Below are 23,001 nucleotides of genomic sequence, written 5' to 3' on the forward strand. Positions count from 1 at the left end.
AAGTTTATTCAGATTTTCTTAACTTCTTTAATTTCTAGATGAATTTCAGTATACATTGACTATCATGCTTTATTCTCTATGTATAAAAGTTTCAAAATGATATTAGTACTAATGATAATATACTGAGTGGATATTTTCTTAAAAACTCTTCAAGGTTGAAAATAAAAGAGCCCCCTCTAGATTCTGGCTTTACTAACCAAAGCTTTATTTTTTAAAAAAAGTACCCCCCCCCCCAGCTCCATCATATTTATTAACAGCAAACCTAATAGGCCTATTTGCAGCCAGGAGCAGACACCCTTTGACCTCTCCCTGCAGTAAATGTGCCCCCTCTAGAATTTTCCCAACCAACTAGAGGTAAGGCGTCCCTGTTGTTTTCCTCTGTCTTCTCCCACCCCGTCTTCTCATCTACATCTCCACCACCAGCTTTGCAGTTTTAAGTAAGACAAAGTTTGGGCTCAGCTCCTCTGCCTTCTTCCTGGAAAACCACAGAGCGGGGCTTCTGTCGGGACCCATGACAGGCAGACGGGCGCTGCACTGCCAGATGGAAGCAGAGCCTTTAACCAAGAGCTGCAAGTGCCACTACTTCAAAAAGATCTGACCCGGCGCATCTGTAAGCAGGGGCAGCTGCTTTGACAGAAGTCCGGAACAGACCAACATTGTCAAAACCTTAACCACTCTTGGATAGTACACACTTGCTTGTAAAAACAGTAGGAAACATCATAGGACTACTCCCCAAACGCTGGTCTGCCGCTCCTTCAGAAAGCATAAATCTCAGTATCTGCTTTGAACAGTTGATCTTCTATTTCCTTGGCTCTTGGGAAGCAGAAGTTGCTTCTGGAAGTTTGTGTGTGGAATGTGCTCTAAAAGATAAAAATGAAGAAGGAGAGTCTGTTCGTTTGCTCTAATGCCAAAGGTTCCGGTAGCCAATCTATGCAAAAGCATCTCTGCGTTTCAATCTCCGTTGCATGCCCAAGCTGCACGTACCCCACCTCTCTGCTTCCCATGTGCACACCTGCAGGCTCTGGAGGACTCAGGTGCCCAGTGTCCTCCAGAATGGACAAAAGTGCTCAAGGTTGCCTACAAAGCTTTAAGAGGATAAAAAGCATTGCCGTGGCTTATATCTCGGTATTCAACTCCTTTTCTGCCCCCTGGGGAGTTCAGTAGTTCTGCAAATATTCCACACGATGGATGGGTTTCGAACCCAGGCTTAGAAACCAAAGACCCTCCTGACTTGTGGTTTTTGTTGGCAATTGACCTCACCTGGCAAGACCTGAGAGTCTCGGCTTCTGAAGGAATCTTGTCCTTCCCTCTGAAGAAACAACAGAAATGGATGGATTGAGAAGTAGTGCCTAAGTACAGCTTCAGCTCTGCAGCAGTCAGATAACGAGTCTGTCAGCTACGCCGTGTCAGCCTGGGAAGAGATGAGACCGAGCAAGCCCTGGAAAGGAGAGGGTGGGATTTGTGTCCTGAGAGGAAAAGGGAAACTAAACTAACATGAATATCATCGCTACCCCGACCGCCTTCCGTGAGCTGGCAGCGTTAAGAACTTAAAGTCTTGCTTAACTCGTACCCCCCATCCTTGTGGCTCATCTTTTTATCTCTAGGTTCTGTACAAAGCACCAGAAGAGGTGAGGAAACCTATCCAAGGTCACGGAGGTGGTAGAGCTGACGCTCAAATCCAAGCAGCTTATGCCATAAACTCCAGAGGGGAACTGGAGATTCATTTCCCCGTGAACATGAATGTCTACGAACTGGTCAGACCAACGAAAGCACTTTCTCCACTCACCATCTTGAAGCAACAAGAAGTCCACTTTTGCGAAGTTGGAAGCAGGTCGCAGATGGCCGAATTTGATGCCATCAGAATGTGACTGCACTTTCAAGGAAGTTGGTGGTGGGGGCAGTGAATAGGAAGGACACACACATATATGTGTTACCTGTTTCAAACTTTGTTTAAATTTTATGTTCCTTTTTGTGGCACAGTATACTAATATAGTAAAGTGAGATGAAATTATTTCTGGGCAGGCTATTTGCTCTGGAGTCCTGATGCACATGAGACTGTCAGATCTCAGGTATCTAGTAAAAGACTAAATCCGCTCAGTAACCACAGACTTTGGCTAATTTTGAAATGACTGCTTCGCTGCTACTCAAGCAGCTGTGAGCAGGCAATAGGAAATCCACACGAACCTCAAGAGCTTGGCTTGTGGCGAGAACTCCCGCGTGTCTGCAGATGACGCAGCCTTACGTGCAGCTGGCCACACACACAGCAGAAACATTTGTCTGATACACACGGCAGAACAACAGCTCAATCTCAGAGGGACTGAAAGGCACTCACAGAGGAAGTGTGGGTCAGTCAGTCCCCTGAGGGAGCCCATGGTTTAAATATGATGGCTCTTCCCCCCAAGTCTTTGGGTCTCACTGTGTTGCCTTTAGTTGGACAGCTAGAGTAAACCGTGTGCACAACCCCAGTCTCTCAAACTCATCACAGCCCTTTAGTCTATCACAGGGGTCAGAAAACTTATTCTTCAGAGGCCAAATAGTAAGTATTTTAGCCTTTGCAAGCCGCATGCTCTCTGTGGCAGTTACCCAACCCTGCCGTGGGACCCCCAGACTAGCCATCGGCAGAAGGTAAATCGATGCGTGTGGCGCTGTACCAAGAAAGCTTTATTTACAAAAGCAGACGGCCGGCCCTCGGGCTATAATTTGTCCACCGCTGGTCTTTTCTGTCAAACTAAGCAAACCAAAATAATAGTAAACTAAGAAACATGTATGGGCTTTTTTTTTTTTTGGCCACATGATGCAGCTTGTGGGATCTTAGTTCCCTGACCAGGGATCGAACCCAGGCCCTCGGCAGTGACAGCCCGGAGCACCAACCCCTGGACCGCCAGGGAATTCCCTGTATGGGCTTTTGTAAGGTGTGGTTACTAGATTTTTCCAGAGTATTTGATTCTGCTTTAGAAAATAAGAGAAACTCTGCGAAGAAACAAGTAGCTCATGAAACACATGAGACCAAGAAGTCTCCGAACATTAGTGAGCTTTTCAATTGGCCATCACTGGTGACACCTATCCTGGCCACCCTTTCTCTCAGTGCTTTAAATTGTCTTAATGTTGTGATTGCAGCATCTTAATCTGGTCTCAGGGATAGCCTAGCCAGTTATGAACTTGGTGGCTACCATTGAATCAAAGTGATTTCCCACGGAACACTTTTGAATCATAATGATGTTAAAAGAGTCAGGAAAAGGAAAATTTTCCCTGTAACTTTGTAGTGAGAAACCTGGCAGTCACTACCTTACCCTAGAGGTCAAGGTGAGTGTCACCAGTGACAAGCATGTGGATGTCAAGTACCCCCTGACGGGATGCAGTGAGGGCGCTGCATCACTTCTGCGTGTTCCTCCCGAAATCCACAACCCAGTCTGGTCGTGAGAAGAATGTCAGACAAGGCCACACTGGGGGACATTCTATGAAATATGTGATCAGACCCGCTTAAAATTGTCCATGCCACGGAAAACAGGGAGAGGTGGAGAAACAGGCCAGAGGAGGCTAAGGAGACGTGACAACTAAGTGCAGCAAGGGATCCTGGGACATCAGCGCACAAACGGGAAATCCAAATAAAGTCAGAAGTTGAGTTACTCGTAAGGGAATGATGTTAATTTCTTAGTCTAGACAAAAGAACCATAGTTATGAACGCTGTATTCAGGGAAATCAGGTAAAGGGTATGCAAGTTTTTTGTGTATTATCTTTGCAACTTTTCTGTAAACCTAAAATTATTATTATTATTTTTTCTGGCCATGCCGCGCGGCATGTGGGATCTTAGCTCCTGGACCAGGGATTGAACCCTCTCCCCTTGCGGTGGAAGCGCAGAATCTTAACCACTGGACCGCCAGGGAAGTCCCAACCTAAAATTATTCTAAAATTTAAACAATTTTATTGTTTTAAAAGCCAATCACGGCCTAGCTCACCTTCTGAGATGCTCCACACGCTGTCTGTGGAGTGTATTTCTCTCTAAATCAATCCAATTCTTACCGATCAAAAAAATAAATAAAAATAAAATAAAGAAATAAAATAAAAGCCCATCACACGATAGTGCATGCAGGCCTTCTACAAGTCTAATGATGCAAAGGTAAAGAATTATCATAAATCAATTAAATTTTTAGAAACTTGCTCTGTGTGCCCGGAAGAAATCTCTACATTGTAGTAAAAATTCTACCACTTTTCTTCGGAAAGCCTGCCTCCGTTACTTCCTGTTATTTCTACTGCTGGTCAAATACTTCTACATTACTTGAAATTCAGTCAAATAGATTCAATTGAAACACATATTTTGGCCAGCAGCCAGTGAAGGAATTTCCAGCATCCGAATCAGTAGCCCTGCAACACCAAAGCAGCAGCGGCTTCCGTTTTCAGGGCCCCTCCTTCCCCCGCAGCCCCCGAATTGTTTCAGCTCTGAGCATGCACAGATGGCCGGTCCCTTTCTCCTCGTGTGTACGGTTGAGGTTGTGCTGGGAGGGAGAGGCGGAACGGGCTGAACGTTATCGAGCTCCCACAGCGTCCGGACTCTCCTGGCTGTCGTTTAATTCCGTGCTCCTCACGGTGTGCTCTCGCCAACTGGCTCCGCGTCACCCGCGGACTTTGTTAGAAATTCAAGTCCATCGCGCCTTCTCTGAGAACCTCTTATAAGTATCTCTATTGTTTTTTCCCCCCTCAAACTGTGGCGTTTGAAGCTAGAAAGGCATTCATTCCATAATCACTCCAATGATATCATCGTGAAGAAGCAGAAAGTTCATCCTGCATTTGGGAAAATCAGTTCGTTCAAGGACCTCTCATTGAAATCTCACGTGTGTAGAATCTTTGTCTTTTTTTCCTTTTTGGCTGCTCCGCACGGCATGTGGGATGTTAGTTCCCCGACCAGGGATTGAACCGGGGCCCCCAGCACTGGAAGCGCAGAGTCTCAATCACTGGACCTCCAGGGAAGTCCCTAGAATCACTTTTTTGCTGCTTGGAAATTGCTTGGGCTGGTTTTCACTAGAACCCGGGTGTCGCATTTTTATGCTGCGATTTCGTTGGCACCGCTATCCCCAAGTTACAAGCAGGCTGGGTCCCAGAAGGCGTTCAAGATTTGAAAAAGATGTTCCCCAAATATAATTCTCCAGATGAAGGTAAGGCTGCCAGGCTGGTCTCACAACTCCTGTTCTCTCAGGAGCCCCGAGCCCGGCCCCCCGGAGCAGAGCTTTGATCTCTGGCCCCTGACCTCAGCCGAGGGTCACTCAGGGGTGGGTGGTGGACATGGCCCAGGCAGGGGGCTGCTTTTTATTCTTCCCTTCGTCCCCTCACCCCTCCCTCAAGTCTCCCTAACTGTGAATGTTGAAACAGAGGTTGAGCTCTTGGTCTCTCTGAAAGCCCTGGGCTTTTCTTCGTAAAGCAGAGGACCCCACCGGAGACCCTGGGGAGAGAGAACTAATCCTAGACCCAGCATGCCTAGGACAGCCACTGAGAACTTGGGTCCCCGATTAGAACTCAAGAAGGCAGTGACAGCAGATGACTCACACCCCCTCTACTCATTCCCCAGGGAAAAGTGTTCTGTCTCTGGCAAAGAAGTCACCACCATTCAGAATCTTTCCTGGGATCACAGGGAATGGGACACCATTAACCTGAGCAGTAAACCTGGATTAGGCCTGAGTTTGTGGTTTTAAGCCACTGAATTTCAGAATGGTTTGCTATGAAGAGACATCATTTTCTTTTTCTTCTTCTTATTTTTTTAAATTAATTTTTATTGGAGTACAGTTGATTTACAATGTTGTGTTAGTTTCTGCTGTACAGCAAAGTGAATCAGTTATACATCTACATATATCCATTCTTTTTCAGATTCTTTTCCCACATAGGTTATTAAAGAGTATTGAGTAGAGTTCCCTGTGCTATGCAGTAGGTCCTTATTAGTTATCTATTTTAGTGTGTGTATGTCAATCCCAATCTCCCAATTTATCCCTCACCCCCTTTTCTCCCCTGGTAACCATAAGCTTGTTCTCTACATCTGTGACTCTACTTCTGTTTTGTAAATAAGTTCATTTGTATCATATTTTAGATTCCACATTTTAGTGATATCATATGGTATTTGTCTTTGTCTGACTAACTTCATTCAGTATGACAATCTCTAGGTCCACTGAAGTGACATTTTCAAGTGTACCTGGGGAGTCAACCCAGCGCTCAGCCCGCTTGCTGTGATGCTGTCTCGGCCCCTCTGCTCCCGTGGGCCCAGAGAGCCCAAAAGCAATCAGTGCTATTCCATGCAATACAACCTGAGAAAGAGATGCCAGTGTCTCTTTTGTAGGTATCCCAAATCTTTTTTTTTTTTTAATTGCAATATAGTTGATTTACAATATTGTGGTAATTTCACGTGTACAGCCAAGTGATTCAGATATATATATATATATTTCAGATTATTTTCCATTATAGGTTATTACAAGATATTGAATATAGTTTCCTGTGCTATACACTAGGTCCCTGTTGTTTATCTATTTTATATATAGTAGTGTGTATCTGTTAATCCCAAACTCCTACTTTATCCCTTCTACCCTCCCTTTCCCCTCTGGTAACCATAGTTTTCTATGTCTGTGAGACTGTTTCTGTTTTGTATATAGATTCATTTGTATTATTTTTTAGATTCCACATGTAAGTGATATCGTATGATATTTGTCTTTCTTTGTCTGACTTACTTCATTTAGTATGATAATCTCTAGGTCCATCCATGTTGCTGCAAACGGCATTACTTCATTCTTTTTTATGGCTGAGTAGTATTCCATTGTTATATATATATATATATATATATATATATATATATATATATATATATATATATATGCGCCACATCTTCTTTATCCATTCGTCTGTTGATGGACACTTAGGTTGCTTCCATGACCTGGCTATTGTAAATAGTGCTCCTATGAACAATGGGGCACATGTATCTTTTCAAATTAGTGTTTTTGGGTTTTTTGGATATATACCCAGGAGTGGGATTGCTGGATCATATGGTAACTCTATTTTTAGTTTTCTGAGCTGTTTTCCACAGTGACTGAACCAATTTACATTCCTACCAACAGTGTACAAGGGTTCCCTTTTCTCCACACCCTCTCCAGCATTTATAGTTTGTAGACTTTTTGATGCTGGCCATTCTGACTGGTGTGAGGTGATACCTCATTGTGGTTTTGATTTGCATTTCTCTAATAATCAGCGATGTTGAGCAACTTTTCATGTGCCTGTTGGTCATCTGTATGTCTTCTTTGAACAAATGTCTATTTAGGTCTTCTGCCTGTAGGTATCCCAAATCTTTTTTTTTTTTTTTAATATTTATTTATTTGGCTGCACTGGGTCTTAGTTGCGGCACATGGGATCTTTAGCTGTGGCATGTGGGATCCAGCTTCCTGACCAGGGATCAAACTCCGGCCCCCTGCATTGGGAGCGCAGAGTCTCAGCCACTGGACTACCAGGGAAGTCCCGGGTATCCCGAATCTTTATGAGGGCTTCCCTCGGAGCAGTCCTCACTTGGCTTGAGGGTGGGACCAGGCTTCCCCAGGCACCACCTGAAGTCAGCAAATAGCTAGCCTGTTCTGCTGGTCCTCAAGAGAGCACTTAGAACCACCAGCAAGCTGCGGGCCTTTAGCCAGGCTTTTTCCACACTAACAGGAAAAGTCCCATTCATTGTCTAGAACACCTTAGAGTGGATTCCATATCTGCAGTAAGCCAACTAATGTTCCCCAAAGATGACAGGTCCTAATCTCTGGAACCTGCAAATGTTACCTTATTTGGAAAAAGGGTCTTTGCAGATGTGATTAAAATAAGGATTTTGAGATGAAGAGATGATCCTTGATTCTCTAGGTGGGCCTTTTAGGGCAATGACAAGGAACGCCCGCAGCCACCAGAAGCTGGAAGGGGCGAGGAACAGATTCTCCCCCAGAGCCTCCATACGGGGTATTGGCCCTCGTGACACCTTGATTTCAGACTTCAGGCCTCCCAAAGGGAATGCATTTCTCTTGTTTTAACTAGTTTATGATACTTTGTTAGGACAGCCCTAGGAAACTAACACAACATCCCTGAAAGCATCTCAGATTCAACCTGCCCAAATGAAAGTCATTAGTGCTCTCTTCACTTGTTCTTCTGCCCCAGATTCCATGTATCAGCTACTCAACTCAAGTAACTTCAGCCAGAAACCCAGGAGTTGTTTTTGACAGCCCCCAACTCCCAGTATACACACCAGCCCTAGGAGTGGGGCGTGGAGGCTCAGATAGATTCAGAATGAACAGGATTGGGGACTTTCTGTGCTCATTTACAATAGAGAACATTCCTTTGCTCGTGGGGTCCCCACCTGATGAAACGTCCCCTACTTCCTCTCAGCTGGCAAGATAGTAGCTCAGTCACTCCCTCCTGGATGTGCTTTGAAATACTTCAGGGAAAAAAAAGTGGGCAGGGATGAAACAAAAGAGGTCTATTTTTGTGTCTGCTTGAAATTTCCACGGTAAAAGATGAAATTCTTTTTCAAAATTTCACCTATGGTTTTGTTCATCCTTTTTTTTCCTTCTCTTCTCTACTTGGATTTCTTTCCTGCTGAAACTTTTGCATCTACAAGATGTTTTGCCTGTAATTGTGCTCTAATTGTTTCAGGGTGGTTCATGATTTTTTTCCTTCACAGACACAGTTAATGTTTCATATTTCCGGCATCCTTTACATTCCTTCGCAAGCCCTCCCTGGTGTTGGACAAGTAAAAAGGGCTCAAGAGATAGATGCTCATTGGCTACTTTATTTTTTAAATTTATTTTTTATTGGAGTAAAATCGCATTACAATGTTGTGTTAGTTTCTGCTGTACCATGAAGTGAATCAGCTATATGGATACCTATATCCTCTCTCTCTTGGACCTCCCTCCCCCCTCCCCCCCATCTAGGTCATCACAGAGCACCGAGCTGAGCATTTATTGTTTGTAGATTTTTTGATGATGGCCATTCTGACCTGTGTGAGGTGATACCTCATTGTAGTTTTGATTTGCATTTCTCTAATAATTAGTGATGTTGAGCATCTTTCATGTGCCTGTTGGCCATCTGTACGTCTTCGCTGGTGAAATGTCTATTTAGGTCTTCTGCCCATTTTTTACTTGGGTTGTTTGTGTTTTTGATATTGAGCTCCATGAGCTGTCTGTATATGTTTGGCTACTTCGTTAAAAAAAAACCAAAAACTGCAAAATAGCCAATGGCTTTCTAAAAATGTACTTTAAAATATAAAAACGTTTAGGATTTCCCTGGTGGTCCAGTGGTTAGGACTTGGAGCATTCACTGCCAGGGCCTGGGTTCGATCCGTTGTTCGGGAACTAAGATCCCACAAGCCACGCGGCACAGCCAAAAAAAAAAACCATAATAAAAACTTTTAAAATAGTAGCTTCAGCTAAGTACTCTCTTTTTAAGTACTCCTGGTTTGCATAGTTAGGTATTGTTATATATATATGTGTGTGCATTTTTTTAAGCACCATTTATTTAGTCCCTTCTAGTTGCCAGCAGGAAACTTGGCCCTTCACATATGTAACAATTTAAAGAACATGTCCTTAAGGTAAAGGAATTGGGACTCACACAGACCTAAGCAAGAATCTAGTTTTATAGGCAAAGCTTCCCCATAGAAGGTTTCAGCCTGTTTGGTGATTGGCATTTGAAGATCAAGGGAATCTCAAAAGGTGGTCAAATGCCTAAGTATCAATATCTTACAGAAGGAAGTCAGCTCACTCGCTCAGTGAGAACTGCCCTCTGGTACTGGAGCTGGTGCTGGTTCCAGTGAGTGGAAGAGTGTGAGTCCTTCACGGGGACCTGGGCTCAGTGACCTCAGTCACGTTATTTAACCCCGATGAGTCTCAGTTTCTTCCTCTGTAAAATGGGCTGATGCATGCCCTGAGAAAATCTGCTGAGAGGACCTGAGTCCATCTGAATAACATGCTTGGCACACAGCAGGCTCTCCGTGAATGATAGTCACTGTTTCTTAGCTGCTGTGGCTTCTTTGTTTGCAGCTATAATTGCTGGGCCCTAGGATGCAAACTCCAAAGACAGGGGCCACAAATACTATCACGGTGCCAGGCACATGGAGAGACCCAGTGGTCTCTCCTCCTGTCCCCTGCACAGGAAGAGGAAGTCTCTCCCCCCTGGAGATCTGTAAATATTCCAACTAATAACAAGATCCAGGGTAAAATCCTTGTAAGGTGAGAGGGGGGAAGTGGTTGCTGGGTTGTACAGACTCAGCTTTATCTAAGATCTGCAGCTAAATTCCAGTGTTTGTAATAATAGCTTGTAGGAATCAAGAATATGGTGACAAACATTGGTGACTAAGGGCAAAGTCATTGTGTCAAAGTTTTCCTCTAACTGCCACCATACCTGTGCTCCCTGATCTTGACTGACCCTCTACCAGTCTTAATCATAGGGACCCCAACTCAGGTACACTGTGAGTCAGGTAGGAAATGGCTAAACCTGCCTTTTAAAAAATACCCCACTGAAAGGTGTTTCAGAAAGCCTGATCTTACTAACTGAAAGGTACTTGACCCTACAGTGTGAAAGGTAAAAGCAAAATTCTGGAACTCCATCCTCCATTATATTTTATAATTATAAATCTCGTGTTAGAACAGAAAACTAAAATAATTTGAGCTCTGTTTCATAGAGAGGACTAGCTATTTTTTTAAAATAAATTTATTTATTTTTGGCTGCGTTGGGTCTTCGCTGCTGCACGTGGGCTTTCTCTAGTTGCGGAGAGCGGGGGCTACTCTTTGTTGCGGTGCGTGGGCTTCTCATTGCGGTGGCTTCTCTTGTTGTGGAGCACGGGCTCTAGGTACGTGGGCTTCAGTAGTTGTGGCACAAGCGCTCAGTAGTTGTGGCTTGCGGACTCTAGAGTGCAGGCTCAGTAGTTGTGGCGCACGGGCCCAGTTGCTCCGCGGCATGCGGGATCCTCCCGGACCAGGGCTCGAACCCATGTCCCCTGCATTGGCAGGCGGATTCTTAACCACTGCGCCACCAGGGAAGTCCAGGATTAGCTATTGATTAAATCTCTGAAAGTTGGTTCCATTTGCCCTTGGTTGAATAACTCATTGACTGTTGATCAAGTGAAAGCAGAACTCACTTTCATTTCACCTATTTCCTCTCTATCAAAGGAAATAAGCCTCAGACTTGAAAAGGTGGCACACACACACCCGAGGCTACTGAATGCCTAGGTGAGGATGTTCAGAGGATGCTCTTGGGTCCAGAGGGCATATGCTCAGCCTCATGTTCTGAGCAGTGAAGATGAACGTCCAAGAAGTGAGAAGCTACGCAGAACAAATGTGCCCTGGGCTTTCCAGAAGAACAAAAGCTATGTGCTGACAAACATACTCTACTCTCGGAAATTCTGGCTGAGTTGTGAGTTCCTAGGAAAAAAAGCTGTCACCACTAGAAGTCCACACTGGTTCAATGCCATACTGAATTCTTTCAAAGGGGGTGCAAGGTTGATAAATTGGGACTATGCCTTTCATTCACAAGACAGTGATGATTTCACAAGATTGACAGTCTTGTCATAATATGTCAGACATGATACAGAAGTTTAGGTGTGACAGGACCACAGGCAGATGTGCTCAACTGTGTAATCCCAAGAATGTTGATGAAAGATTTATGAGGGGTTGAGAGGAGAGCATCTATCTCATGGCAGGCCACACACGGCGTGGTGCTGTCCCTTTCATCGTGTTTATTAATGTCAATATAGACAGCTTTATAAATATTCAAATGATGCTAAGTTGGAAGGGATGCCTAATGTGAAGATTAAAAAAAAAAAAACTCAGCAGAATGATGTTTATTAAGGGTGAAGGTAAATTTACACCTAAGTTCAAGGAATGAGAGTATAACACTTTCAAGTGGCAGATGGGTGATCTGACAATGATTATACAGTGAACATAAAATGTTAAAGACGACTTCAGCTGTGATTTATGAAGACAGTGATTTTGTGCTTTAGTGAATCTAACGGTCTGAATATTTCAGCCCCAGGTAAGATCTGAGATTTAAACTGAGGTTTTTGTCAATACCAGCTTTAGCAGGGGGCAGCATGTTTTGGGATAGGGGACGTGCATAAACTCTAGGTGCATTTATATGATCCTTTAACTTTTGGTTGATCATATCCATCCCCTTTTTATTTATTTTTTCCATCCACTTTTAATTTAATTTATTTAGGCCATGCCGTGAGGCTTTCGGGGTCTTAGTTCCCAGACCAGGGATTGATCCGGGGCCCTTCGCAGTAAAAGCGTGGAGTCTTAACCACTGGACCGCCAGGGAATTCCCTCCATCCACTTTTTTTTTTCTTTAATTTACTTATTTATTTTTGGCCAAGCCTCAGAGCATGTGGGATCTTGGTTTCCTGACCAGGGATTGAACCTGTGCCCCCTGCATTGGAAGCACGGAGTCTTAACCACTGGACCACCAGGGAAGTTCCCCCCAACCACTTTTTAAATTAAACTTTTTATTTAGAGATAATTATAGATTCACATGTAGTTGTAAGAAATAATACAGGGACCTCCTTTGTATCCTGTACCCCGCCTCTCCCAATGGGATCATCCTGGAAAATGATAGCATACTATCACAACCGGGATATCAACGTGATACAATCTGGGCTTCCCTGGTGGCGCAGTGGTTAAGAATCCGCCTGCCAGTTTAGGGGACACGGGTTCGAGCCCTCGTCCGGGAAGATTCCCACATGCCGCAGAGCAACTAAGCCCGTGCGCAAACTACCGAGCCCGCGTGCCTAGAGTCTGTGCTCCGCAACAAGAGAAGCCACCGCAATGAGAAGCCCGCACCACAAGGAAGAGTAGCCCCCGCTCGCCACAACTAGAGAAAGCCCGTGCACAGCAATGAACACCGGACGCAGCCAAAAATAAATAAATAAATTTATTTTAAAAAAATGGATACAATCCACCAAGCTTATATATAGGCGTGTGTGTATTTAGTCCTGTGCAATTTAATGTGACCACCACAGCAAAGGTACACTTGAGATGGATTTTTACAGGAGACTGAAAGGAGACTCCTTTCAAGTCTCCATTTACAAAGGAAAAGTCACCTCATTCTTCTAACTAGAGGCATTCTGGACACTGCAGCTTGGAGTTATTTATGAGGCAGTAACCCGTGCCCAGCGCCATGACCGGTGCCCAGAGGAGCTTGCCCTCTTTCTTCAATTACCCGGATAAGATGCAACAGATCAGCCATAGAACCGCGAAAGACACTGGGACCGCTGCGGAGATTCCTCGTCCTGGCTCTACAGCGGCAGATCACGGACAAGGACTCAGGGACCCCCTGACTCTCTCTGTTCTGCGCTCTCCTGGCTTGTCCTTGCCACCTGCTTCCTGCATCATCACCTGGATGAAGCGTCTTCGAGGAACCAGGTGTTCCCCAGCGCCCAGCTACAGAACAGTAATATACCTAATACGTCAAGTCCTCTGGGCACAATTGTACCAAAGGGAGAGCAGGGTTTGAACGCAAAGACTTCCTGAGCTGTAACTACAGAACGACCCAACACCGGCCCCTCGGTATCTGGGTTGCACCGCCGGACAATGCGGGCGCGCGCAGAGGGCTCCAGGGGCCCGCCATCCCGCTGCCCTGCGCTGGGGGCACAGTGGGCCGGCGCGGGGACAGGCGGGTGGGCGCGGGACGGCGGCGGGGACCCCCGCGGCGCTCCCGGCCTCACCTGCGCGGCCGCCCGCCGCCTGCGGTCCGCGCGAACAAAGGCGGGGGCGCCAGCCGGCCGCGCGCTCCAAGATGGAGGGCGCCGGGGGCTCCGGCCGCCGCTGGGCCCGCCTCGCCCCGGCCCGCCCCGCGCGGGCGCTTCCGCCGCCTCACCTGCCGCGCCTCGGCCACCCAAGCAGCGGGCGGACGTGTCCCGAGCCTCCGAGGGCCGCCCGGCGCCCGAGACGAGGAGGAGGCCCCGGACCTCGAGCCCCCGCCCGTCCTCTGGCCTCGCGGGTCGCGCCCCTCACCCCGAGCGCGCCCCCCACCCCGCCCCCCAGGCCTGCGCGCGCCCCGAGCGTGAGCTCCGGCCCCGGCCCCCAGCACACTGCGCTCGGTTGGCGGCGCGAGGTCCTGAGCGCGCTCCCAGCCTCGGGGCGACTTGGGGAGCCCCGGGCACGCGCGCCGCCGACCCCCGCGCCTCTCCCCGCCCCTCCCACCGCCGGCGGCCGCGGGGGTCCCGGTCGGCGCTCCTCTTCCCCCCCACCTCCCACCCTCCGGGCAACTCGCGGGAGCCCGAGCGCTCGCCCCGCCCCCTGCCCCCCGAGCGGCGCGAGCCCCCGAGCGCGCGCCGGACCCCGCCGCTCCCCGCCCCCTCCCCGCGGGCCCGCCCCCTCCGGGGCCCGCCCTCCCCCGCGCGCCGCGCCGCGCGTCCTCCCGGCTCCCTCCCTGTCCGGGGCCGGTACTTTCCTCCCAAGTTGCAGCGCAAGTTTGCCAGTGGCCGGCGGCGGCGGGGGCGCCGGGAGCCTCCCTCGCCCTCGGCCGGCCGGGGCTCCCCGGAGTGCATGGGCGCAGGTCGGGCGGCCCTGGGGGCCTGAGCGGCCGCGCCGCCTCCGCGCCCCGCGCCATGGAGGGCGCAGAGCCCCGCGCGCGGCCAGAGCGCTTGGCAGAGGCCGAGGCGCGGGCGGCCGATGGCGGGCGCCTAGTGGAGGTGCAACTGAGCGGCGGCGCCCCTTGGGGCTTCACCCTGAAGGGCGGCCGCGAGCACGGCGAGCCGCTGGTTATCACGAAGGTACGGAGGGCGCGGGACACGCACGGTGACAGCCGGGAGGTGGCCTGGGGCCCGAGGGACTCGTCGGGGGGTAGGAGCGCTGGAGGGGGTGTCCGGTTCGCGCCCCCGGGCCCGGGACGCGCGTCCGCCTGGGTCACCTGCGAGGACGTGGGTAGTAGGACTCGCATAGGTGTGTGGTCCGGGCGCCACCTTGGCCCCTCTGCGTTGTTTCCCGGTCCTGCTGGCTCCCAGCGCCGCGCAGTTTCAATGGCTCCTGTTCCGGGTCCCCTCCCCTCCCCCTCCGGGAAAGGGCCTGGCAGGGTCCCCTGTCACTCCCGGCTTCGCCTGCGCCGGCCTGCACCTGTGGGCCTACCCAGAGGTCGGGGAGGGACATTCCCACGTGGGGAGGGACATTCCCACGTGCCGGGGGTGCACAGAGACGTCCCCACCTGTGTTTGCCTGTCTAGGTCCTTGTTTCTGCACCCCTTGGACCTGCACCCGTTATCGCTAGGAAGCCCAGACTAGCAGCTGCCGCCAGCCTAGCTTCTCGATTCCCAAAAGCCCATCAATATTTATTGACTTTCGCTTCCAGCCCTAGACCCACGGCGCTCTGGATACCTGCAAAAACAAATTGAAACTTTTCAGCGTCCTTTATAAAAGTGGGATTTGAGCCCCCAAATATAAGTTTCTAATGTGTGTGTGTGTGTGTGTGTGTGTGTGTGTGTGTGTAGGGGTTACTTTAGAACTTTGAATTCTCTTGTCTCAAAACAGAAAACCCATCTTGAAACTTACCAGCCGAACCTGTATAAAGCTGTAAAAGCACACAAACAGCAAACCAGTCGTCCTGTTTTCTTCTGGTTAAAAGTGTCTATTGGTCAGTTTCTCTGGGAAGGTCTGGGCCGCGCCATTCCTGGGGACAAAGTTCCCTTTAAAATGCAAAAATTCTTGGCTCCTAGTAGCGTTTGAAGGTGACTTACTGGTTTTCTCTGCTTTCCAGCTTCACCACAGCAGGAAGAACTAAAGTGACTCCTAACCCACCCCACCGGATTGAATTTGGGAGGCGGTGTGGCTTTGTTGTCTGGATAGTAAATGAGACACTAAACTTCTCTGATCTTTATTTTCGCTCATTTTTATATTTATAAAACTAGAGACTTTGAGGGGAGACGTGCACTGAATTTATGTGGAACCGGGGAAAGAGGCTGTCATTGTTGTTATAAGTTTCACCCATGTGCAACCCATTAATGAATTGGATTCTTTGGAAGAATGTATGTGGCGGAGCAGGCATAGAGTGTACACGTTGTGCAGGACAGGCATTTCCTGCATATACGTGCATTAAGGCATAGTAGCCTGTGCCTTTTCAATAATAAAAGTTTTACCGGGCATTTCTGATGGTAAAAGTTAAAAAGGTATCAGGTAAATTACTCAGACTTTTATCGTTTCTAGAGATTCTTTTAAAAGAGAATACGCGCGCGCGCGCGATTCAACCTGTCTTCCTTGGACGTGTCTTTACAGCAGATGGAGTAAGCCGTAAAACATTATTTAAGATGACATGTTGCTTTTTGGGCTTATGCAGTGTAAGAAAGCTGGACGTAAACTCTAAAATTCAGTTGTTTTACCGGAAGCTGGAGAAGGGGACCTCCTCCTTTCTCTGTACCTCAAGTTCTAAAAAACCCCGTGCATTTATAGTGGTTTCTCTTCTCCCTGTGCAAGAGGACCCTGTTGTAGAAACTGAAGGAGGTGGACAGTAAAACCCATGGACACACACCAGGGCCTATTCAGGGCACAGGAGGCAGGCAGTCTGCTCCTGATTTGGCCCCTGGGTTGGCTGTCACGGTAGTTGCTAAGGTGTGTGGGTAGGGGGGGAGGGGGCTAGGCTGGTAGCGGTGTACACGCCCTGCCTTTCCAGATCGTGCTTCAGGATTTTGCAGAAATAAAACTGCTTATGAGTCTTATCTGAGATGCTAATATGTCCCTCCCTTAAACTGCTGCTTGGTTTTTATAGGTGCTTTACTGTGACTGGAGATTTGTGGTTTCTTTGCTTAGGATGGAGAGGATTCAGGACAGTTTGGGACATCTGTGACCAATTTCCACTCACACTTGTGTACACATGCACACACGTGTGCTCACACATGCATGTATATATTCCTTAACCACACATTGTATTGCATGGTGGTGGCAGTATTTCACCTACTTGTCTTTTCTCCTGGATTAAGTCATCACTGATGCTTGCTTACAATCCAACAGCTGGTGATTTACTGTCACATTATTACAGAAGGATAAAGGAAAGCGTGTCCATTATAATCACTTAAAAAATGGAAATAGACTGTTGTGATGGAGACTGGGGAAATTTGTCCCACCTCCAGAATTTAGATTAATCCAAGCTTTGAATCTTCTTTTCCCAGTGGCTACTGAAAACTCTCTAGGGCTCATTAAATAATAGGCCTCCTAATAGATTTTTTTTTGCATTTAAGAAACCTTGTAATTAAATAGTTACATATTAGAGCCCTGGGATATTATACAGCTCATTTCTAACAGAATCTGACTTGGAAGAAGCTTGATCCAGTGTAAGAGGACACACTCTGTGTATGATGATGAGTGTCTCAGTTGAAAGCCTCATAGGAGTGTACATCTTAGAACTGGAAGTGATGCCAAGAACAAGGCTGGTTCAATCCCTGATCTCCTGATGGAGTTTTTTATTTTATTTTATTTTATTTTATTTATTTATTTATTTGTTTGTTTGTTTGTTTGTTTGTTTATGGCTGCGTTGGGTGTTCGTTGCTGCCCACGGGCTTTCTCTAGTTGCGGCGAGTGGGGGCTACTCTTCATTGCGGTGCGCGGGCTTCTCATCGCAGTGGCTTCTCTTGTTGCGGAGCACAGGCTCTAGGCGCCTGGGCTTCAGTAGTTGTGGCTCGTGGGCTCAGTAGTTGTGGCTCGCGGGCTCGAGAGCGCAGGCTCAGTAGTTGCGGCGCACAGGCTTAGTTGCTCCGCGGCATGTGGGATCTTCCCAGACCAGGGCTCGAACCCGTGTCCCCTGCATTGGCAGGCGGATTCTTAACCACTGTGCCACCAGGGAAGCCCCTTGATGGAGTTTCATTAGCCCATTTTATAGATGAAACAGCTAAGGCCAAGGAGGGTTCAGTGGTGCGCCCTGAGGTCACAAAGCTGGCGAGTCTTGAGAAGGGTCCTCAGGACCAGATCTTGACCCTGCATGTCTCTGCTTTCTCTCCACTTAGTGCCATCCGCTCTTGCCTGGCATCACTTGCGATGCCATATTCAGTAACTTTGTCACATCCTGTGAGGGTTTTTCAGCCTTGGCACGACCGATGTTCTGGGCTGGATGTTTCTTTGCTGGGGGCGGTGGCGCTGTCCTGTGCATTGTAGGGTGTCTAGCAGCAGCCCTGGACTTTGCCCACTGGCACCTCCCCCCAGGTGTAACAACCAGAAAAGTCTGCGGACGTTGCCAGATGTCTCCTGGGCACAAATCACCCTCGCTAGAGTAACTGTATATCACTTTTGCTTTGAAAGGATTTTAGCTTTGAACGCTTGTGCTTCATTCTTCTTTTTGAAGATACTCGGAGGCCCCTGGCATAGCTAGCTTTGGCGGGGAAGGCTGTTTTCTTCCTAAGCGCTGGCCCTGATAATAGGCTTTATTTACACAGTAAAACTCAAACAAATACTTGCTTCATCTGCATTTTTGTATCTGGAAAAAGGAAATGGAAGCAGGAACTCCCCAGTGCTGTGTTTCATGGGCATTCAGCGGGGCTGCTCGGTGAGGACTGCCTTTTCTCTGGGTCGGGTTTGAAGTTAAAGGGATACTGACTTCCCGGGAGTGGCATTCTTGGAATTCAAAGTGCACACATAAAGTCCCCCAGCAAGGTGGCAACCAGATTTGTAACCATTCGTTACGTTGACACTGACTTGTAGCTTGACGTATTACCAGGGCTGAAAGATACACAAAACCCCACTTTTTCATACTGCTGTCGGAGAGGGAGCAGAAATAATGTCCCTGCCTTAGGAAACTCCAAAGACTTTGACTTGTTAGTGTTTCCGAGACTGTGCTTTGATGCGGGACCTCTCAGGAGCTGTGTAAGTAGGTGCGATGTTGTACGTGGTCCTGCTGTCTGCGTGGCACTTTCTTTCCCCATCAGCTCAGCAAGTGTAAAAGTTCCATGGGAGTGGGTAGGGCCTGATTTCTAACGTGTCACTGGAGGGCCTAGAATTCCAGAAGGGCCCTTGGGGATTCGTTAGGAAACCTTAAGTGGGCCAGCTGGGTGTCAGCAGAGCCCCCTTCGGCCTCAGGAATGTTTGTTAACCGGGGAAGGAATGAAGCCCTTGCCCCTCCTTTTCACCATTTCTTAGGTCCTCCCCCCCCCTTCCCGCCAAGAATGCCAGAGCCTTAGCCAGGAGCTCCAAAGAAGACAGTAATTTGGGCCTGGCCTGGGCCCACGGGCGGCTCCTTCGGGAACCCGTTGATTTTCAGGTTGCCTTTGGGGACCAGAGCCGTCCTGGGGGGTGGTGCGGGAGAGCTGGGGCTTGGGGTGTGCCCGGCCTGACGCACCCTCTCAGGAGCCTTCGGACCGTTCGGGGTTTCACTGGATGCCAGGCCGTGTCCTTAAATGTCCTTCTTGGTTTGCATGCTGAAGGCGGGGTGGAGGGGAAGCAAGGGCACATTTTTGGGGGGTTGGCCCACACACCCAAGTGGCAAATGTCCTGTGTCAGCCGTTAGAGCTCCTGATGGCGGAGGCTTGGGGCAGAGACTAGCTGTTGGTTGGGGGTGGGAGGTACCTTCTGCGGTGGTCTGAAAGGGGCTCCGTTTCATGGGCTGTGCTGAGTCACGGTCGTTGGTGACCTGGCAACCCTGGTCAGGACAAGTTGTTGTCTGCACGTCCTTATATTTACCCCCAGGAGCCAAGTTCTTTATCAGTTACCACTGAAGGCTGTGAAAAAGGGGGGGGGGGTCTGTTGAATTCGGCTGTGGATCGGGAACCGATGGATCTCAGCCTCTCCGGGTTTTGCTCGACGTCGGTGCTGAAGCACAGTCCCACGTCAGCACCCATCTAGGGACCACTGCCACTTTCCCAGGGCTCCATAGAAATAAATGGCGGGTGGGTGAGGGCTGGGCACCCCTCCTCGGCAGACCCAGGTACTGTGGGTACTGTTATGGCCGGGGCAACTCCTGGGCACTGTGAGGTCCCAGCGTCTTTGAGGCCGGCTGCAGTTTAATGATTGTTGGGAGGAGTGTACTGCCAGAGACTCATTTGTATTTAAAAATTAATAGTACGGTTTAAAAAAAAAAAAAAAGAAGGGTGAGTTTTCTTTCCTGTGCTGAAACAGCTTTCCAGTTGGTGGAAAGGCAAGACCTGCCTTGCCAGCTGGCATTCAGATATATCTTTATTCCCGTGTCCCAGCCTGTGCCTCGCTGGGTCCTGTTAGTTCTTACCCCTGGTCCTGCGGAGGTGTTTTGGGTGCAGGGGTGGGAAGTCTGGCAGAGAGACCCAAGTCCCATCCCGAGCTCTGGTGCTGGAGCTCTGAGGTGCAATGGGTGGGGGGTTCTTTCCTCTCCTAGAAATTAATTCAGCAGGACTCACATCTATAAATCCAGAGGCTTCCACAGTGTGAAAAGCTATAAACTTAAGCTGTGCATCACACTTCTGCATCGTGGTGGATTTTGCCTTTCCTGGGTTCAGTTATGAGTGCTTCATAACATGTCCTAACATTCATCTTTTGAAAAGAAGAAAACAAGTTTGCCCGAGAGCTAAACGTAGAAGAGAATGAGAATGAAAGGCTCATAAAAATAGCCGTGTTCACCTTGTCCTAACGAGCTGGGATTTCTTAATTCACCTTTCTATTTCTCGGCCAAAGAAACTGGGCTCCCAGCTTGGAAAGGGCTGGCTTTTCTATTTGGAAGGCATTTTGGAGCTGTCCTCTTGCCAAAGTTGTTTTGTGTCAGCATGCAAATAAACCTGGATTTGAGGATTTCTTCGGGGCTCTGGGGAGCTTTTCTTCTTGTACACTGGGTGCAGTGTAAACAGTCAATGAGATAATTTAAGGACTTAAAGGCTGAACAGACTTTTTATTCAGTCTTACCTCTTTTACTTTTCATGCACTGCAGTCAGGCATGGGGGCCATCCTTTGATGAGAAATTATGCAAGCCGCACTCTTCCAAGCTGCAATTTCCACCCACACGAAGGGTTTTGAAAGCCCTCAGGGTTGCATATTGCTCTTTTGGTCTTTTTAAAACCTTGCCAGTGTTCAACAGAGGGAGGGTGTATTCTGGAAGAACTGTTCTCCTGTTACCTTGCTGGAGTGGATATTTGCATGGCCCTGTGGTAGGTGGGGCCTGCTTCCTTCACCAGTGTGAATGTTAAGGCCTCTCTTCGGGGGAACTTATCTTAGTAGAAGGACGACGGTAGGCTATGGTTAAAAAATAATTGGACTAACTTTATTTTAGGTTCGAACAAATAAGGTTGTTCTGAAAAGCCAGGATGTTCTGAATTGCAAAGCAGAAGTAACTTTTTTTTTTTTTTTTTTTTTAACCTGGGCTGTTTTTCTAAAATCTCCTGGGTATGAAGTTGGAGGCAATGTCTGCAGCCTCTGTTGGATGGATCTGGAAGAACAGTGCTCTACATGGCCTGGGAAGGGTTGCGATTGTCTTCCTTTTGGCCAAAGGTGACCAAGACTTTCAGATCAAAGGCAAATTGTGAAGGCCAACAAGAACCCAGGCAGGGTAGATTGTGTGGGCTCTAAAGGCAACCTTGTACTTATTCAAGGGAGGAAAGACACAAAATGTTAGTGTATCTTTTTGAGTTTTGTTTTTATTTTTATCAAAGTGGCTCTTGCGCTGTTGAAATAAGCAAATAGTTCTGCAGGGCTTGTTATCATACCAGCAGCTCCCCATGTCATTTCCTCGTCCCTAGAGAAGCTATTGAAACTTTTTAGCTGATTTCTTTGGGCATTTGCCTGTATTCTAGGTGGCTGCTACTTTCATTGTTCCCTTTCGGGATAACTGTGGACTTCCCACTGTGGAAGCTTGGGATGTAGTCTTTTTTTCCACACCAACTACCCAGACACATACCTTGAGCCCCCATACTCCCAATGTAACTACATAATAATTTTGGTTAGAAGAGGGTTTTTTCTACCTTAGCACCGCTGACGTTTGGGGCCGAATAGTTCTTTGCCGCGGGGGGCCGTCCTGTGCCCTGTGGGATGGCGAGCAGCAGCCCTGACCTCCACCCGCTAGAAGCCAGTACAGACTCCTCCATCTCCTGTAGCTGAGATGGTCAGAAACGTCTCCAGACGTTGCCAGATGTCCACTGGGGGACAAAGGTCGCCCCCTTTGAACTGGGAGTTTGGGGTGAGCAGATGTAAACTATTATACGTAGGATGGACACACAACAAGGTCCTGCTGTAGAGCACAGGGAACTGTATTCAGTATCCTGTGGTAAGCCATAATGGAAAAGAATATTAAAAAAAAGAATGTCTCTATGTGTAGAACTGGGTCAGTTTGCTGTACAGCAGAGATTGGCACACGTTGTAAATCAACTCTACTTCAATACAAAAAATAAGATTAAAAAAAAAAATACCCCTGTGCGCTGAGACGACCGTGGTTCGGGGGAGAGTCATGTGCCGCGGTGTTCATTGCGGCGCTCTTGGCGGTGGCCAGGACCTGGGGGCATCCTGGGTGTCCATCGACAGATGAATGGATGGGGAAGATGGCTGGTGGGGGGCGGCCGCGTGGCGCGGGGAGATCAGCTCGGTGCTTTGTGACCACCTGGAGGGGTGGGATAGGGAGGGTGGGAGGGAGACGCAAGAGGGAGGAGACGTGGGGATGTGTGTATGCCGGTGGCTGATTCGCTTTGTTGTACAGCAGGGGCCGACACACCATTGTGGAGCAATTGTACTCCAATGAGGATGTTAGAAAAAAAAATTAACATGAATATAAAAAAATAAAAATAAATGGTAAAGCCTCCTGCAAATATGTAGAAAAAGTTAAAGACAAAATTTATTTTAAAAATTTGTTTTTCGTCTCATAATTGACAGAATAAAATGTTATAGCATTTGCAAAAAAATAAAAAAATAAATTGCCCCCTTTGAGAACCACTTGGTTAGCAGTTTTCGGTGTGTATGTTATTTTGAATGCCAGTGCCAACACTGCTGAGCCTCGTGGTACAAACTATGATTATTTCTCCTGCACAAGCTTTCATCATCACCAAGGGTAAGGATAGGCTTTGTGTCTTTGCCTAATTTTCTATGTGCATATCGTTGAC

General features: G+C 48.0%; 1 protein-coding gene across 4 annotated transcripts in view; it reads left to right on the forward strand.

Annotated features, from left to right (window-relative positions):
• Nucleotides 1–14,406: 14,406 nt before the first annotated feature.
• The window catches only part of SHROOM2 (shroom family member 2), a 139,592-nt gene continuing 130,997 nt past the window's right edge, over nucleotides 14,407–23,001 (forward strand). For all 4 annotated transcript variants that reach the window (XM_057538031.1, XM_057538032.1, XM_057538033.1 and 1 more), the window contains exon 1: nucleotides 14,407–14,755. In XM_057538031.1, coding sequence (XP_057394014.1) covers nucleotides 14,591–14,755 — 165 coding nt within the window. In that variant the 5' untranslated portion in view covers nucleotides 14,407–14,590. The remainder of the gene's footprint in view (nucleotides 14,756–23,001) is intronic.

The sequence above is a fragment of the Balaenoptera acutorostrata genome, chromosome X (assembly GCF_949987535.1).
Source record: "Balaenoptera acutorostrata chromosome X, mBalAcu1.1, whole genome shotgun sequence".
NCBI classification, from domain to species: domain Eukaryota; kingdom Metazoa; phylum Chordata; class Mammalia; order Artiodactyla; family Balaenopteridae; genus Balaenoptera; species Balaenoptera acutorostrata.